At 38.7% G+C, this 19922-nt stretch overlaps 4 protein-coding genes across 4 annotated transcripts; 2 read left to right on the forward strand and 2 right to left on the reverse strand.

Moving 5' to 3' along the window:
- Nucleotides 1–611: 611 nt before the first annotated feature.
- On the reverse strand, nucleotides 612–1391 carry KRTAP15-1 (keratin associated protein 15-1). The gene has a single exon (XM_024992971.2). The coding sequence runs from the start codon at nucleotides 1389–1391 to the stop codon at nucleotides 981–983; it is 411 nt and encodes a 136-aa protein (XP_024848739.1). The 3' UTR covers nucleotides 612–980.
- Nucleotides 1392–4618: 3227 nt separating this feature from the next.
- On the forward strand, nucleotides 4619–5464 carry LOC783607 (keratin-associated protein 13-2). Its single transcript, NM_001080350.1, has one exon. It carries the CDS (start codon nucleotides 4637–4639, stop codon nucleotides 5129–5131), a length of 495 nt encoding a protein of 164 aa, NP_001073819.1. The 5' UTR covers nucleotides 4619–4636; the 3' UTR covers nucleotides 5132–5464.
- Nucleotides 5465–11605: 6141 nt separating this feature from the next.
- On the reverse strand, nucleotides 11606–12408 carry KRTAP13-1 (keratin associated protein 13-1). The gene has a single exon (XM_002684593.5). It carries the CDS (start codon nucleotides 12355–12357, stop codon nucleotides 11854–11856), a length of 504 nt encoding a protein of 167 aa, XP_002684639.3. The 5' UTR covers nucleotides 12358–12408; the 3' UTR covers nucleotides 11606–11853.
- A 4206-nt stretch (nucleotides 12409–16614) lies between these two features.
- LOC785155 (keratin-associated protein 13-1) lies at nucleotides 16615–17394 on the forward strand. Its single transcript, XM_002684594.5, has one exon. It carries the CDS (start codon nucleotides 16630–16632, stop codon nucleotides 17098–17100), a length of 471 nt encoding a protein of 156 aa, XP_002684640.1. The 5' UTR covers nucleotides 16615–16629; the 3' UTR covers nucleotides 17101–17394.
- The last annotated feature ends 2528 nt before the right edge of the window (nucleotides 17395–19922 follow it).

Consider the following 19922-nt stretch of genomic DNA (forward strand, 5'->3'; position numbering starts at 1 on the left):
CAGAACCCTCCAGCTGCCTCCCCATTTTCACTGGGAGGTATTTTGTTCAACAAATATCTGTCATGTCAAGTCCTAGACTACAGCTATCTCTCAAAGGACTGCAACTAACACATTACATGAGCACGGTTTATTTTTTACATGAACTAGTAACCTTATTGTCACTAATCAGTTTTCCGTGATATTCTCACCCTTTCTGAACGTCCTATTCTTTGTGTTCCCATTGAAACATGGTTTTATCGACATTATTGCACTTGCTAAATAACAGTGAGTTAAACTTGTGTGTGTGTGAATTCTGTGAAGGGAGGGAATGTACGTCTTCATTCAGCATGAATGCCTGGACTATAATCAGAACTCAATAAATATTTTTCAACAAATGCCTACCTAAAAATGAAATTTTCTAAAGTAATTAGATGAAAAAAAAAGTACCTAGGAGAGGATATAAATCTCTTAAGACATAAAATGTGCCATATATTTAGATTTCTAAACTTCCTTTTTCTACGCAGCAAAATATTAACAAAACAAAATGTTTAGCTAGTGAACACAGTTGAAGGTACTGGATGCATTCACTAAATGTACCATATGAATTAAAAAATGGAATGTTGTAGTTCATTCTAAAGAAATAAGTTTATTTTAAACGCCATATCTATTTGAAATACACAAGTGAAAGAGTCTTAGGAGAAAAGTAGTAAAACAAGACTCTGAGTAAGACAGCAACAGAAATGATTCTGAGCATTGGATCAGGAACGAAGAAAATTCAAGACATATCTCATATGCCTGATTACAAAGTCAAGATTACTTTGTCCACAGTGAATTGTATACTTCCAGAAGGACTGTGATAGTAAGCCCTGGTGATGAAGATGGTCAGTTATCAAAGATATTGGAGATGCCGAGGGTTAAAACTTCATAAAGCATAGATATAACCTTGAGGTGACTGGAGTCATTCAGAAAGTTGATTCACAAAAGCATGAGCTAAAGGCTGTTTAGTAACAAGATGACCGGCAACTCCTGGAGGAAACGAAAGTTGGGGAGCAGAAGTTGGATCCAGAGCCCAGAGACTGGAAGCCAGTATTTCCACAACCAAAAGACCCAAGGCCAATATTTCCAAACCCTAGAGATCCAGTGTAAATTGTCTGGCAGGGACTGCGGAAGATGAAATTCTGTGGATGGGAGCAGGATGTCTGGAAAGATCTGGTGACAGCACAGGGTGTCTGGAAGCTGATGGGCCTAAAGACGTTCTCCTGACAGCCACCGTAGAGAGTGGAGCCCAGCTGGAAAGTGCTGGGGGAGGAGACAACATTGCTGGGGTAGAAAGAATCACAGGTGGAAACTGGGACCCCCAAGTAACCTCCAAGGGAACAGGAGGAGTTTCTCATGCTGCAGTTGAAAGACATGCTGTTGGGAGTTCTGAGTTCAGCTGAGTTTGTGACTGTGAATGTTGCCTTCTACACCGGATACTTAAATACTCTAGCAATGGGTGTAATAGCATGCGTTCATTTTAATAAGAACCCTTAATTAGGCTCCAGTAAAAATGAAATGCATTAACCTTCAAAGACCTTTTTTATGATTACAGACTTTTAAATGAAAGAATTTCATTGATTTTCAAAGCAGTTGTTCATGAAGCAAAAATGATTGCACCATAATTGTACCTGTAAGATTGGGGTTTTATTCATCTTATCCTTCAACATAGTGTATTGAATGGGTAACACAGTGAGAACTTTGTTGTGTTTAAAGCTCTAAAAAGTACTTTGTAGTCAGGAGGGAATATTCATTTTGTTCCAAGTTTAGGAATAGAGAGGGAAAAAAATCAATATCTGTTTTACATCCCAAATCTTGTGTACCTTATAGAAGAAATAACCCACTTATGATCCTTAATTGGTACAAATGTTAAATGAGCATCTAACACATTTATGTTCTAGTTTTCTTATAGCATAAGTACCCAAGCTGCTCTTCTATGTGTGAGTTTTTAAGAATAAGGGACCCATATTTTCAGCAGTGCTTTGAAGTTTCCATTGTAAAAATGCTTAAGAAATCCTTATTCTGAAGTTGACTTGTTTCTTGAGAGATCACATCAATAAATTTAATTTTCAAAAAAATCTCTGCATAAAGTTTAAGTCATTTTTTAGTGGTGTTGATGTCAATGAGAACAAAATAATAAGCTCTATACATTAAAAAAGATGAACCTTTAGTCCCTTATTTTTCTCTCATAGGATAGGATTTTTACTAAAGAAGGTAAAAAAGTAAGGAAAATGCCTACTACCTGTAAACTTCAAAAAAAGATCAAGTTAGAAAAATTCATAATTACAAATGATTTTTGTAGATTGAAATGAGGGCAGAGAGTTCCAAAATATATGATAATATAAAAAAGAGAATGAATCATTTTGAATTTACCTCTGATGTGGTACATATATTAAATCATATATATATATATATATACATATATATATATATATATATATAATTGTATATTTTTTGTTTATATATTCTGCATAGAGAACTAGTATAAGTATTTTTTCTAGACTCTCTCATAAAGTTCATCATTACTTAACTGTAAATACAGCAGCACATGTGTACAGAGAATAGCTCAGAATAACCTGTGGTGATGGGCCAATCTCTTAAGACACCCATCTTCAAAAACTGATATATCATCCAGTAGAAATGAGCTGAGACTCATTCTATGAAGATTTGAAATTACTAAGTGGAAGTTTTTAGGAAAGATTCAACTAAAAATCTAAAACAAGGTACTTTTGCAGGTAATTGAGATTTCCGTCTTGGGGGCACTTATTAGATATCCATCTGATAAGATATTGTAAATGGGATTCCAACGTGGCAGAGCACTGGAGATAATTGCTAAACTCCCTTCTACATGGTAAACTTTATGACTTTGAATGTTTTCAGTACACAAATTGGTCTTCAGTCATATTCCATATATTTGGTAGGCAACATAATTTGTGCTCTGTTTCTAAAATAAACAGTTCTTATTTATTAGGCTTCTTAATTATGAATAGAAAATTGCTTTGTAGTAGATTCCAAACCTTCCTGTTTTGTTTATAACGTCAAAACATCCATATAAATATTTCACTCAGCTAGACTGAATTTGCTTGCTTCAATATCATCCACTCATATAAGATATTTCTATAGAAGAATATGCTATGAGATAAGATATCAAGTAATACTGAACATTCTTTTCTCAATGAAATGGAATTTTTTGCACACAAGTACTTTTGTTAAAAAGTAGAAATTTTTTTTTCTGTGATATGAACAAATCGAATAGCATAGAAGCCACAGGAAGATAAAGCTTCTCAATCTCTCTTCTTCAAGGTGTCAATCTTCATTACCCTACTACACAGAGGAGGAATACAAGTCATAGAATAACAACAAAAAATGACTTTAGAAATTGTGTAAGACTTGTCAGAAACACCTAAGAACAGTTTAAGTCAAAGTCATGTATGTTACTTTCAGAGGCAGAGGAAGAATCTCCCTAAGATGGCTACATTGGTCAAATACTTCAAGGCAAATTCCTTATAAAATTTCTTTAAAACAAAGGCATTTTCCAGATTCTAGGGAGTTCTTTTGGTGGAAAACATTTCCTCTGAGTAGAGAGAGAAATACATTGGGCATTTTTGTCACGTGTTTTGTTCTTATTTTTGATGTCTCTAAAAGTATCTCAGATGAATAACCTCTAACTTTCCAAAACAATATAAAGGTATTTATAATATTTAACTCATTCCACCATAAACACGCAGGCTTCCCAAGTGGTGCTAGTGGAAAAGAACCTGCCTGCCAGTATATGAGATGCCTGACCCAGGGTTCAATTCCTGTGTCAGGAAGATCCCCTGGAGGAAGGCATGACCATCCACTCCAGTACTTTTGCCTGGAGGATCCCGTGGACTACAGTCACAGAGTCGCAAAGATTCGGACACGATTGAAGCGTCTTAGCAGTCACACACGCGCAGTAAACACACACATGCACACAAAAGAGTGAATAGCTAAGACGGACTCTTGCTAGTTTGCATACAGTTTTAAGCAGGAGTGTCAGAAATAAGGGGATCTCTCATTTAATATTTCATGAAAACCATTAACATTGGGGTTCAATTAAAAAAAATTGTCATATGTCTTGTGTGTTACCATTGCCACTTCCTTATGGCATTACCCATTAGGTAAACCTGCCACTTCCTGGTAACAATCCATGTATGTTCTTATTTAAAAAATGATTTTGAGTAGATCAGTTAGCAACTTTGCTCTCCAGATGACAACAATTTTGAGACAGATTGTGAAAGGGGATTCAATTATTTTTAATTAAACCAGCTTCCATCAGCCCAGTCACTGCCTCTAAAGTTTTCTGAGTGCTTTGCTTGGTGACTTTGGTAGAAAAGGATGACTAAGAGCTTTGAAGATTCCATACTATTACTTGAATTTCAAGGCACAAACATGATTATACTCTTCAGCTATAAAACCACAAACACTCCATGTGTATAACTATGCTGATCTTTTGGATTCAATTAAAAAGATGATGGTAGCTTGTTTTTATGAGCCACGAGGATGACACAGTCGATGATAAGGATATATAAATGCCCCTGTCCAAGAAGTGACATTCAGACTCAGAACCTTCCCATCGTAACTCACATCACCTGTGAAGATGTCCTACAACTGCTGCTCTGGAAACTTCTCCTCCCGCTCCCTCCGGGACCACCTGCGCTACTCAGGCTCCTCCTGTGGCTCCTCCTTCCCCAGCAACCTGGTCTACAGGACTGACCTCTGCTCTCCCAGCTCCTGCCAGCTGGACTCCTCTCTCTACAGTCAGGAGACCTGCTGTGAGCCCATCAGAACCCAGACTGTGGTGTCCAGTCCCTGCCAGACATCCTGCTACCGCCCGAGGACCTGCACGTTCTTCAGTCCCTGCCAGACGACTTGCTCTGGGTCTCTGGGCTTCGGTTCCAGTAACTTTCAATCTATTGGTCATGTTTTCCCATCTCTGGGCTTTGGATCCGGTGGTTTCCAATCCGTGGGTCACAGCCCCAACATTTTCTCATCCCTAAGTTGTAGATCCAGCTTTTACCGTCCGACCTTCTTCTCTTCTAGGAGTGGCCGGTCTCTTTCTTTCCAACCGACCTGTGGATCTGGCTTCTACTAATGTCATACTTGAATACAATACCTACTACATCTAGAATTGTAATGCAATACTTACTATACTGAGATCGACACTATCTGTTGACCTCTTGTTTTACCTTTAGCTTATAAATTTGACTTCTACTGTTACCTACTCTGGATTAGGAATAATTTGAATACCAGTAACTGAAAATGTATTCATTGAAGAAAGGTGCCATAACTACTCCCTTGTAGCTATATAGACATGCGATACTGAAGCACATTTATTTCCTGGTTATTTCCCCAACTGCATGTATTTCAAATTTTACTAGTAGAAAAAATGGTGTAAGTTTAAATAAAGTATGGTGTATGACATCCACATATTGGTTTTGTCATTTTGTTTGCTTTGTTTCTTCAATGGAGGAGGGCGTGGCAACCCACTCCAGTATTCTTGCCTGAAGAATCCCATGGACAGACGAGCCTGGCAGGCTACAGTTCATAGGGTCACAAAGAGCTGGACACAACTGAAGCAACTTAGGACGTGTCTTCAAATCTAATTCTAAATATCTGGCTGTATTTTTCTGCATCTTGTACTCATAATTTAAATTTTCTCAATTTAAAAAGTAAAATTGTTCAGTGTCCTTTAGGTTTGGAAGAAATTATTTCATCTTTCATGTTTACCCTTCTTTTAATACAGAAAGAGTAAATACATTCTGTTAATATGGTAAAATCTGAAATTACATTTTTAAGACTAGATTTTAAGACTACAGACAAGTAACTGTGACCTTTTGTTTTGTAGGGTGTTAGAAACTTGAATATTTTTATATAATTATAAATAGGTATATTAAATTAACTACATCACATAATTTTGGAAGGAAGATTACTCATAGATAGATTCTAAAATAATATATTCAGTAAGACGTTAGTGAGTTAGATTTGGTGAGAATTTCAGTTGCCCCAGATTTACTGCTTTCATAAGAAAGCAAATGAAATGTCTAATTGATTTATAATTGAAAACATCTAATACACCCCAATACTTATTAGAAGTAAGCCCAGAATTTTTTGTACAATCATCAATACAGTTGGTTTGCAACCACTTTTTAAGTTGTTCTGTTGATAACATTCACTTAGAGAAAAAACAAAAAAAGGAAAATGAAACTCAAAAACAATGCAAATATTCTCATGTTACAAGAGTTAACTAAATGTTTAGGAAGCTGATTACACCTGAGTCAGCAGTTATGCTCCAAACTTTTATCTGTTAAGTCAAGGACAATATTACTAAAAGGTACAGATGACCTAGATTCTCACCCACAGGGTAACCATATGTCTTGGTTTATTCTGTTTGTCTCAGCATCCAGTCCCACTTGATAATTGTCTTAGATTTCTCACTTTTTATATGTAATGGATAATTGAGTTAACATAAGTGATGATTGGTTTAGGAAATTTCCACTTTGCTTTTGCTATGGTTTCATCTAGTGGAGTCCTTATAAGATGCATACAGGGTGAACAGATTTTACTTTAACCAGTGTTAAATCTGAAGACAAGCCATATCCTATTCTTTGCTCTGCCTGAAAAAAATAGAGCTACTCCTTTTATTGCTGAGAGATCATGGAAAACACACTACACTTAAATACAGTGGTAGGGCAGTTCACGTGCTCAAATCTTGGCGGAGGTTTATTTGTTGTTCTAACCTAGCCAGTACTGCTATGGCTGTTTTCACATCCTGCGAGATGCCATAATAGACACCAAACGACCAGTAGGTGGAGATAGTGGGAGATTTAGGATTACTGATTCAGTTCAGTTCAGTCGCTCAGTCGTGTCCGACTCCTTGAGACCCCATGAATCGCAGCACGCCAGGCCTCCCTGTCCATCACCAACTCCCGGAGTTCACTCAGACTCACGTCCATCAAGTCAGTGATGCCATCCAGCCATCTCATCCTCTGTCGTCCCCTTCTCCTCCTGCCCCCAATCCCTCCCAGCATCAGAGTCTTCCCCAATGAGTCAACTCTTCGCATGAGGTGGCCAAAATACTGGAGTTTCAGCTTTAGCATCATTCCATCCAAAGAAATCCCAGGGCTGATCTCCTTCAGAATGGACTGGTTGGATGTCCTTGCAGTCCAAGGGACTCGCAAGAGCCTTCTCCAACACCACAGTTCAAAAGCATCAATTCTTCGGCGCTCAGCCTTCTTCACAGTCCAACTCTTACATCCATACATGACCACAGGAAAAACCATAGCCTTGACTAGATGAACCTTTGTTGGCAAAGTAATGTCTCTGCTTTGAATATGCTGTCTAGGTTGGTCATAACTTTCCTTCCAAGGAGTAAGCGTCTTTTAATTTCATGGCTGCAGTCACCATCTGTAGTGATTGGTGTACATAAAATATGGGCATAAAACTGAGGGTGGTACATAACATATACTTGCTTCACAGATGGTGCAGTAAAGCATCCATCTGCCAATGTGGGAGGCCAAGAGACTCAGGTTAGACCACTGAGATGGGAAGATCCCCTGAAGAAGGGAATGGCCACCCACTCCAGTATTCTTGCCTGAAAAAAATCCACAGGCCACCGTTCATGTGGTCGCAAAGAGTCAGACATGACTGCGTGCAGAAGCACACAGCATATAAAGATTAGTCTAAATGCTCTTGCTGCAGTGGCTTGGCCACATATTGTACTGCTTAAATCTACAACTATTTATTTTATTGTTTGGGAGAATTTTTTTTATTTTTTAGACTTTGCAAAAGAATATCTTATTAGGAGCAATGAAGCTAAAAGTTCATATTTTAATTTAAAGGTGTGAGAACTTAGTTTCTATTCTTAAAGGAAGTTGATGGTGAAATATGACTCGTACAACAATTTCTTGACATTTACTCTCCACCATGGGGGTCAGAAGTATCACCAGATAAAAAGTCAAAGAGACAATTTTACTGGAGAAGCATCAGTATCTATTCCAAAAGACAGAAGTTTTAAAAAGATTACTTCCAAAGATGATTATCTATCACTAACAGTTGTAAAATATAAATATATGTATTTTTACATATATGTAAAATATATGACAGTCTGTTCATATATTACTCTGATGCATACATTTCATTTAGGTCAAATAACTACTCTAAATCATTTTCACCATGTTAAATCCTAAGTTTTCTTGTACAAGTAAAACATACACATGCACACGTGTGCGCACGCACACACACACACACTCACACACACTAAACAGCAAAAGCACAGACGAAGCAGTAGTTGATGATGTGCTCTTCCATTAACAAAAGGAAAGCTTCACTGAGGATTAATGAAGCCAGTATTGTGTCAATATTGTTAAATACTTCAAATCAAAAATGAATTTAATTCCAATAGTGATTTGATTTCTTCATCCAGTCCAAAGAGTCCATGTAAAGTGGACTAATGAAAGTTCATAATACTCTGGCAGCTCTAATGCAAAATTATTTTAAAAGTTCAAATCAAAGATAAAATGACTGGTTGTCTCAGTAATAATAAAAACAAAAATTTTGCTGAAGGACCACATCATGGTAAAAATAATCAGGTAAGATTCCCATGAAGAAAAAATACTGTTGTAATTGCTGTAAATATATAACCCATAATTGGATTCAAACATGCTGTAATATTCTGCTATTCAAAGCAGAAGCTGTAGTTTTAAAGCATTTTTTATGTATACCCAGAGTAAGTTCTTTTGGCATGCTTTTCCTTACCTCATCAATCACCTCTTCCACCTCTGTTGTATTTTTATTTTCCTGGAGCCTTTTTTGTTATTGATTTTTATGTCATTAGCATGTTACTTTGTATAACAAAGCACACACAGTGGGGGGTACATTCTTTCATGCTTGATTTGAGGTCTTTATTCCATGTTCTATGTTACTTTTACATCCAATTACAGGACTTTTCCCTTCTCAAGGACTTCCCCATGGTTCTATCCTGATTGACTCCTTGCTCCTTCAGTCTGACTCACCAAAGTGGAATGCAGTTTACAGATTAGTGAGATGTCATGGTTTCGCAATTTTACTTTTTTTTAATTTTCAGAGAAAAGCTTCTAGGAGTGACAGTGTTTATGTTGGGGAATTCAGAGGGGGAGAAGAAATCTGTCAAGTTATATAGAAATCACCTTTATCTCTTATTTAAAAAATATTAACAGTAAGCTCATCTTCAATTTTGGGGTTGCTGATATTAAAATTATGCATGTGTGACTGTGAAAGAGAGGTTTGTGTGTGTGTGTTTGTTTTGTTTTTTACTATTCTTGTTCATAGTGGTAGTTATTGAGGAAGGGAACATTTTAATGTGACATTAATAATGATAATTAAAGTGAATAATATCGGGTTTGTCATTGCACTCAGAATTTCTAGCAGTATCTTCCTGAGGGATAATCATGTATTTCTCTCGGTCTATTATTAAGTATTATGGTTAATGTAAATCTTTTTAAGAGAAATTAGCTCATTTTTCCTTAGCGTTCTTTTCCTAAACTCTATGTTTATTTTTTGTTTTTCTCTTTATTGTGAATACTACTCACGAGGCTAATGAAACTAGATCCAAAGGAGCTGAAGTCTATTCAGATAAAGCAATCTCCGTAGTAGGAGGTATACTCAAGGCTCTTGGTTGAAAGAGTAGGTGAAAAAAAAAAAAAGCTCCGGAAAGAACAAGAATAGGTTGATTCAAGAGATGGGATTCTACTAGATCTTTGATGAACAAATTTGGGCAAATTTCTAATTCTTTTTGACTTTTCTTTCTCTCGTGTCTGGAAAGGTATATAGCACAGAATATTTGTCTTCCTCATGAGGATGTTTGAGCATTAAATGCAAGTTGTGTATCAGGTACTCCTTGTACCCTCTGTTATATATTCAACTGTGATCCCAGACACAGCTATGGTGCCTGAAACAATTGCATGCAAGTTTCAACCCTCTTTGCATTGACAGTATCTCCCCTCCTGCATAAACAACATTTCTTTTACTCTCTACTTGGGTTCTCAGAGATCACAGCCAGAAAAACAAAAGGAACACACTGAATCCTCTCACATGTTTAATGAGGTTCCAAAAATTAATACACAGCCAGGCAACATTCCAGCAATGGGAAGCACAAGTTGATGGATAAATGATTCTCACTGTTGATCAGATCCAGAGGTGGACAATTCCAAAACCATACCATATGTTCCTTAAAAGACCTTGAAAGACTAAGGCCTCACTGTCCATCATAAAGTCAGCAACAAAAAAAACATAATCCTTTGTAAGATTTTTTCTCTTTGATTCTTTCACCTTCCATGGTCTCCCACACTATTTGCCTGATGCATGCTATGCATGCGTGCATGCTAAGTTGCTTCAGTTGTGTTCGACTGTACAATCTAATGGACTGTAGCTCACCAGGTTCCTCTGTGGGATTCTCCAGGCAAGAACACTGAGTGGGTTGCCATGCCCTCCTCCAGGGGATCTTCCTAACTAGTATCCAACACGTATCTCTCATGTCTCCTGCACTGGCAGGCAGGTTCTTTATCACTAGCACCAGCTGGGAAGTCCTAGTTGCCTGGTGTCTTGTGACAAATACACAGTCTGTACTCAAGGTTTTGACTTCAGCTCTGCTTTACAGTTGGGAAAAGGATACAGGGTGGAAAACATACTAGAAGCAAAGGATACAGCCTAAGACTAGAGGATACAGATATTTATTCAACACTGCTCCATGTGTGTTGCTGTTAGTAACTCAGGTTGAGCCTTGAGGAAGCCTCAGAAGGTTATCCCACATCTCCTTAACCCAGTGGGCTTCCCAGATAGCACTAGTGGTAAAGAATCTGCCTGCCAGTGAAGAGGACATAAGAGACACTTGTTTGATCCCTGGGTCAGGAAGATCCCCTGGAGAAAGAAATGGCAACCCACTTCAGTATTCTTGCCTGGAAAATCCCATGGACAGAGGAGTCTGGCAGGATACAATCCATGGGTTGCAAAGAGTGAGATACGACTGAAAAGAATTAGCACTCACTGCTTAACCCAGTTGCTCCCCAGTTAAAATCATTGTGAATCTCTTTATGAATGTTCATAGGTACGGCTCAGAAAGGATCATGCACTGGGACCAGGCTCAGGGAAGGATTACGGCATTTATGCCAACCAATAGAGAACAAAGCATCTACCTTTGGAGTTGTTTAAAGGCTTATTTTTTCTCTTAGCTGAAAATCTACATTCAGATACTAGACTTTCAGTATGTTTTCTACATATTATATCATCTTATAAATTATACTATATTTTTGTTGCCTGCATTTCTAGTTATACACCAATTTCTCTGTTTTCCATTATTAGCAGAAATCCATGCTTCCATCCTCAGACAAATATCACTGATATTGAGGCAAATAAAATATGGACCTCCAGGAAATAATTACTCCCACTAGGAAACATATGCAATGACAATATAAATTTGCTAAAATCTTTCAAAATGTGTGTTTTCACATCCAGTTTCAGAGGCACATTGATCTTTATTTAAAATTCCCGAATACTGATTAAACTATAGGCAAATAATGAGACAAGCAATACATTTCAATGTCAGATGATGTAAATTTATTAGATTAAAATTTTCATTTTCAAATGCTTTTCCATGAAAATCCAACAGTACATGTATTAGGACTTCATATTGGGTTATTCATTAAGTTTAGAGTCCCTCAAAAGTTGATGATGCAAGAAACTGATGATTTAAGAATAAAAGATTGGTGGTAAATATGAGAAGGAAAACAATGGGTATATTGAGAGAGACTTTGATCTCAATATGCAAAAGGATTTAGACCTTCAACAAATTGAACGATAGAAGCCAGATCCACAGGTTGGTCTGTAACAGGATGATTGGCAGCTACGGGAGGAAAAGTAGGTTGGCTGGCAGAATCCAGATCCACAGCTCAGGGAAGGGAAGCCACAGATTCCATAACCCAGCCGTCTGAAGCCACGGGATCCACAGCCCACTGAGTAGCAGCTTCTGGATCCAGAGCTCAGGGAGCTGCAGCTGCTGGACCTGAAGCCCAGAGACCCAGGGAAAGTCGTCTGGCAGGGACTGGAGAACGTGGAGGTCCTCAGGCGGTAGCAGGATGTCTGGCAGGGACGGGACACCACAGTCTGGGTCCTGATTGGCTCACAGCAGGTCTCCTGACTGTAGAGAGAGGAGCCCAGCTGGCAGGAGCTGGGAGAGCAGAGGTCAGTCCTGTAGACCAGGTTGCTGGGAAAGAAGGAACCTGGGTAGTGCTGGTAGCTCCCAAGGGAGCAAGAAGAGAAGTTTCCAGAGCAGAGGTTATAGGACATTTTGACAGGGGATGTGAGTTCAGTTGAGTTACAGTGAGAAGATTCTGAGTTTGAATGTCTCTCCTGCACTGTGGCATTTATACACTTCCAGCAAGTGGTGTGGCACACCAGGGGATCATGGTTCCTACATGAGATTTCCTCTTTTGCATATGTGTAATTCAGTAGTCTTCTCGGTAATTGCAGTTGCAGGTGAATGGTTTCTCACATTTGTTTTTATGGATGCTGTAATTCTGTTGTTATAGCCAAAGCCAATGAACTACTGCTATGTCAGAAATGCTATGACTGTTTCTTACTAATGCACATCCCATCATGGCCAGGGAAGCGTCATGACCAGGAAAGCTTTTTTCTGATTTACGCTAACCCTGCTATGTATCTACATCTGTTTTTACTGGTGACTGTTTTCCTCCTAAGAGTGTGGAATAAGATGGATTTTCCTCTGGTACGATGGATCAGAGGCACAGTTTCAAAGCTTTCCTGAAATGATCCACTTTGTCACCATTTACTCCCATTCTCCAAAATCACTCAGCAGTAATCTGTTATGGCAGCAATAGAAAATACACCAAGGATCACAGTTATACAGTATGTCTCTAATCCAATGGAGACCAAAAATAGATAAAATAAGAGACTGAAAGAGAAATGGCATAAAGACAGCTTCTGTGTATGTAAAGATAAGATGACCAAAAAAGAGGCTAAGCTGAAATTGTATCCAGGAGAGATCAATCTGGCCCAAGTCTGTTTAGTTAAGACGGAAACACTGGTATGGTGAGAGAAGGAAACAATTGAAAGTAAAACACAGAGAAGGCTTAGGAAATTTTTTTTTCTATTGCACTCAAATGATTACTTATTCCCTAATGTCTTTATTATTAAAAATATCAAAATTAGTATATTTTATGAATCTTGTATGTTATTCCTTTTATCATCTGCTGAAGCTGCAGCTCCAATCCTTTGCAACCTGATGCGAAGGCCAACTCACTGGAAAAGACCCTGATGCTGGGAAAGATGGAAGGTGGGAGGAGAAGGGGACGACAGAGGATAAGATGGCTGGATGGCATCATTGACTCAATGGACATGAGTTTGAGCAAACTCCGGGAGATAGTGAAGGACAGAAGAGCCTGGCATGCTCCAGTCCATGGGGTGGCAAAGAGTCGGAAACGACTTAGCAACTGAACAGCAATGCAGGATTTCTATCGTCTTAGAATATCTCTAGTTTTTCTCTGCACAGGCTTTGACTTCCTGGCATTTGCAGAGCTGCAGTTTCCTGCCTATATGTGAAGATTTTTTTCCACTTCTCTTTTCTTCTGCAGGGTGTATACATCTCTCTCTTTTTCTCCTCTTTCTGTTCTCACCCTACCATTTTTCCTTCCTCCTTTTAATGTATTTAACCTAGATTTTCTCTCTTTTCTGTTTTCCAAATATATATATATATATATATATATATATATATAGCTTCTCTTTATAGAGTCAAAGGTTAAAAACAAAGTTTACTAAATTTTATCATATTCTGAGTGTATAAATAGTTACAGCTACTTTCAAAGTTCATTCACAAAATATTCAGTGTTAAAATAAAACTAGTTAAACTATACTCCAGACTCAAGGAAATGTAATGTTATTGTTGATAGCAATATTTTCTTATTTTATTTTTTAATAAAGCTATTATAAACTTACCAAAATAATAACATTAAAATACTGAATATAACAAAATAAAACTGGAACAAAATATAACAGCAGAAAATACAATCTGAAATCCATAATCCATATAATAGTCTTGGGAAAATCAGACATTAAACTACTTTTGTTATGAATTTAGTAGTAGGAAACAGGGAAATATTGCTATCAGGGAAGAGCTGTGTTTCAGAATTGAAGATAATTTGAGGATTTGGGGCAGAAAATGAAAACTAGACAACAGAATCTAACTTAAAGTTTAGAAATTTATAAAATAACTGATTTGGAAAAACTAGTGATATCTTTTATCAATAGATCAAACATTGACTAATAGATGATGCTTTTGAACTGTGGTGTTGGAGAAGACTGTTGAGAGTCCCTTGGATTGCATGGAGATCAAACCTGTTCATCCTAAAGGAAATCAATCCTGAGTATTCTTTGGAAGGACTGATGCTGAAGCTGAAGCTCCAATACTTGGGCCACCTAATGCAAAGAACTGATTCATTGGAAAAGACCCTGATGGATTCATTGGGAAAGACTGAAGGCAGGAGGAAAAGGATACAACAGAGGATGATAATGGCTGGATGGTATTACCGACTCGATGGACATGAGTTTGAGCAACCTCTAGGAGTTGGTGATAGACAGGGAGGACTGGCATGCTGCAGTCCATGGGGTCGCAAAGAGTCAGACACGACTGAGTGACTGAAATGAATAGACAGTTAGTGAATTAGAAGATGGAATAGGAGGACATCCCAAACTAAAGTGTAAAAAAGACAAAAAGACTGAATATAGAGAAAAGACTGTGAGAGGCATATATATATATATATATATATATATATATATATAATGTATAGTGTATTTTGCTTATAATTGGATCTCAGGAAAAAAGGAGATAAAAATGGGATGGAAACAGTATTTGAAGAGATAATAGTTTTGTTGTTGTTGTTCTTCAGTCACTAAGTCATGTCTGACTGACTCTTTGTGCCCCATGGACTGCAGCATGCCAAGCTCCTCTGTCCTCCACTATCTCCTGGAGTTTGCTCAGATTCGTGTCCATTAAGTCAATGATACTATCTAACATATCTAAACAATAGTTTAGGATTTATCAAAGTTGATGCATCACCTGTTGTGTGAAATGGTACTCAAGAAATGAGTAGAACTGGCCTAAGGTTGAGGTGACTAAAAGATGGGCTTTAGCAGAAATGATCCCAAGATGGAATTAAAGGTACAAAGACTTATGGGGATATGGCTGTGAGAGAAGAGTGTTGGGGAAGAGGGGCAGAAGCCTAGGAGACTTGTCAGACTTCCATGAGAGTCTCATCAGAGTGAAGAAGATAGAAAGACATGTCCCAGGCAGCCACAGACTGTGGACAGTTTCTCAAGACCATTGGAGATCCTCAATTGTTGGCCAGCAAAGGATCTCATGTGTCCTAAGAAGAAGGCCTTCTAATATCTCTCCTGTGCTCAGTCATTGCCTGGGAGCAGCCCCATGGAAAGAGAGGCTTTTCTACCAATGCAGTGTTAGATTTTGGACCATAGCATGGAGTTGGGGCGGGGCCATCCCTGGTCAATCAAGCCTCCTGTAGATGAAGATCTGAGAAGGAAATTCTTAGGGCTTCTACATGTACAGATGACAATCTGTTAAGACTACAGGTCTCATATCAGGTCCACTGAATCTGAAACTCAATTGCTTCCTTCCCTCATCTCAGTATTTCTTAGCTCTTTGGTGCTTTTCATAAGGGTCCAAACTGGCCTTCCTTGTGACTCTGTCTTAGTTCTCTCCCTCACTGTCACCATGTCTCCAAATAGTTGTGCAGGTTTCTTTCTGGTTCTAGCCATCAATGGTGTTCAAAAAAATGTCCTGGCTGATAATTTTTCCTCTCCATTGTATCTGAGACACGTGCGTAACAGAATATAATTGAATAACAATAATGGAGGATAAGAAGATATCAGTTCAGTTCAGTTCAGTCACTCAGTCACGTCCGAATCTTTGTGACCCCATGGACCACAGCACGGCAGGCATCCCTGTCCATCACCAACACCTGGAGTTTACCCAGACTCATGTCCATTGAGTTGGTGATGCCATCCAACCATCTCATCCTCTGAGAAGACATGGGAACAAGTAAAGCCAGTATTTAGTAGGTTCTGTGTTCAAGCCAAAGTTACACCTCTGATCCATTGACAAGAAAAATAATTTTATCTTATGTAACTGCCATTTGAGAAAAGCATTTTCTCTTCATTGGCAGAAGCAAAACACCCAAAGATTATGGCAAGAGGAAATGGAAAGGCTTTCTTGACTATGATGGAATAAGCATTAGTGTAAAACAGTCATAGCATTTCTAACATAGGTGTAGTTCATTGGCCTTGGCTATAACACCAAAATTATAGCATCCATAAATACAATATGGGGAGAACCACTCCAACTACAATTATAGAGAAGATTGCTAAGTTACATGCATGTAAACAAGGGAACACAAATATGGAAAAAATGACCCTGTAGGTTACCACACCTATTGCTGAGAGTATATATAAGCACATCTGTCTAGAAGGTTACATTCAAACTCAGAATCTTCTCAGTGTAGCTCAGCTGAATTCACATCTCCTGTCAACATGTCCTACAACTGTTGTTCCAGAACCTTCTCCTCCTGCTCCCTTGGGGACCGCCTGAGCTACTCAGGCTCCTCCTGTGGCTCCTCCTTCCCCAGCAACCTGGTCTACAGGACTGACCTCTGCCCTCGCAGTTCCTGCCAGCTGGGCTCCTCTCTCTACAGTCAAGAGACCTGCTGTGAGCCCATCAGGACTCAGACGTTCCGTGTGGTGTCTCATCCCTGCCAGACATCCTGCTACCGTCGGAGGACCTCCACCTTCTCCATTCCCTGCCAGACAGCTCACTGTGGGTCTCTGAGCTGTAAGTCCAGCAGCTGCAGCTCCTTGAGCTCTGGATCCAGAAGGTGCTACTCAGTGGGCTGTGGATCCTGTGTCTTCAGACCCCTGGGCTATGGAGTCTGTGGCTTCCCTTCCCTGGGCTGTGGATCCAGATTCTGGCACCCAATTAATTTTCCCTGCAGAAGTTTCCATTAATCTTGCTACTGACCAACCTGTATATCTGGCTTCTACTGATTAACTTGTAGAAGAGCCAAATTCATTTGAGAAATTTAGATTTTGTACCCTAATTATCTGTTATCCTAATCTGCTCCATTGAAAAGTATTCTAATATTTCCTGATCACTGGCAATTCTTTACCTCTCTAACCCTCAGACTTGGGGTGATAAATTAACTCTGTCAACATACAAAGTTAATGAGAAATTCAAATTGAATGGTAGATAGAATTTATGGTTTTGCACATCTCCCAAAGATAGATGGAAAGTCAAATAATTTGATTTTAATAAACTCTTTATTCTGCCATCCAAATATGCTGTGAATGTTGTTATTTATTAGCAATGTGTCAACTAAGATTTGTATTGTCATTGTTTCTGTTAATGGGCTTTGGAAAGCTCAGATTTAGGGAATTATGCACTAATTTTGGTTGTGCTCAGTCATGTCCCAGAGAAGGCAATGGCACCCCACTCAAGTACTCTTGCCTGGAAAATCTCATGGGCAGAGGAGCCTGGTAGGCTGCCATCTATGGGGTTGCACAGAGTCCAACACGACTGAAGTGACTTAGCAGCAGCAGCAGCAGTCATGTCCAACTCTTTTCGACCCCATGGACTGTAGCCCACCAGTCTCCATTGTCCATGGAATTTTACAGACAAGAATACTGGGTTTTGTTACTGTTCAGTCACTCAATCATGTCCAGCAGAGTCGCTTGCCATCTCCTACTCCAGATGTTTTTCTTTCTTTAACCAAGAATTTTCCCTGGATGCCCACAGCTTCTACATACAGCCTTACTCTAAAAGAAAATCTCAAGAGATTTGAATATCTTTATCCACATGGTAAACACAGACCATACCTCTTGAAAGGCATTATGTACAAGAGCGGTTTTAAGAATGCAGGAATAAAATTTAGGCTTCTGTGATGAGACCTGGGCATGAAGAGTATCAGAATGGAAGACTAGTGTGTGGCTGTACATTTTTAGAGAAAAGGACACCTCTGAGCTTTAGATAATCACCTTGCAGGAATTTTTCTCTCTCTTTTTTTTTTTTCAATTGACTATATCCCTGTACCCCAATTACTGTTTTCAATCTGCTCAAATTATCACCATTTGTAAAAAAAGACAGGCAACAAACTTAGATGAGAAGGAACTAGGCTCAGCAGGTGTGAGGTTGCACCTGGGTTTCTTAAGCAACAGAGAAACAGAATCTAACTGTTCTCAAGAAAGCTCTAATATCATAAAAAATGAATGTTTCAATTGTATATTGAAATAAAATTGAATATTCTTTTTTTAAGTGCTATTCTTCTATCTTACATGCAAGTGTTATAGAAAAGTAAAGTAGTAACAGAGACAGTACAATGATAACTGAAAATTTAATCTTTATGCAGAACAAGTAGCGTTCTATATAGAAAAAATAAATATTTTCCTATTCTTTGTAAGATTTTCAAACATCCCTGAAATTAAGAAATTAGATGCAAATTAGGAAATTAAATTTAGTTGAATGAGATATCTCACTCAACTAAAATCATTGTACTAACAGGGCCTCATTTCTTCCCAGAGGATCTAGGGGAAAGCCTATTTACTTGTCTTCTTTTCGTTTGTTTGTTTTCTAGTTCAGTTCAGTTCAGTTCAGTTGCTCAATCGTGTCTGACTCCTTGTGACCCCATGAATCCCAGCACGCTAGGCCTCCCTGTCCATGACCAACTCCCGGAGTTCACTCAGACTCACGTCCATCGAGTCAGTGATGCCATCCAGCCATCTCATCCTCTGTCATCCCCTTCTTCTCCTGCCCCCAATCCCTCCCAGCATCAGAGTCTTTTCCAATGAGTCAACCCTTCGCATGAGATGGCCAAAGTACTGGAGTTTCAGCCTTAGCATCATTCCTTCCAAAGAACATCCACGGCTGATCTCCTTCAGAATGGACTGGTTGCATCTCTTTGCAGTCCAAGGGACTTTCAAGAGTCTTCTCCAACACTACAGCTCAAAAGCATCAATTCTTCAGCACTCAGCCTTCTTCACAGTCCAACTCTCACATCCATACATGACCACTGGAAAAACCATAGCCTTGACTAGACGGACCTTTGTTGGCAAAGTAATGTCTCTGCTTTTCAATATGCTATCTAGGTTGGTCATAACTTTTCTTCCAAGGAATAATCATCTTTTAATTTCATGGCTGTAGTCACCATCTGCAGTGATTTTGGAGCCCAGAAAAATAAAGTCTGACAGTTTCCACTGTTTCTCTATCTATTTCCCATGAAGTGATGGGACCAGATGCCATGATCTTCGTTTTCTGAATGTTGAGCTTTAAGCCAACTTTTTCACTCTCCACTTTCACTTTCATCAAGAGGCGTTTTAGTTCCTCTTCACTTTCTGCCATAAGGGTGGTGTCATCTGCATATCTGAGGTTATTGATATTTCTCCCAGCAATCTTGATTCCAGCTTGTGCTTCTTCCAGCCCAGCGTTTCTCATGATGTACTCTGCATATAAGTTAAATAAGCAGGGTGACAATATACAGCCTTGACCTACTCCTTTTCCTATTTGGAACCAAAGGCCACCCAAATTCTTTAGCCTATGCCCTACTTCCTCCAAAGTCAGCAATGGTGGGTAAAATCCTCCTTGTATTGATATGACTCTGGTCTACTCTTCGCCTTTCTCTTCCATTTTCAAGAATGTTTATAAACACATTGGGGTCACCTGATGATCTCTCTGTTTAGTATCAACTGATTAGCAACTTTAATTCCATTACTACTTTCATTACTCTTGCTATACAACATACCATATTCACAAGATATATGAATACATTTAAGGGGCC

The sequence above is a fragment of the Bos taurus genome, chromosome 1 (genome assembly GCF_002263795.3).
Source record: "Bos taurus isolate L1 Dominette 01449 registration number 42190680 breed Hereford chromosome 1, ARS-UCD2.0, whole genome shotgun sequence".
Classification (NCBI taxonomy): Eukaryota; Metazoa; Chordata; class Mammalia; order Artiodactyla; family Bovidae; genus Bos; species Bos taurus.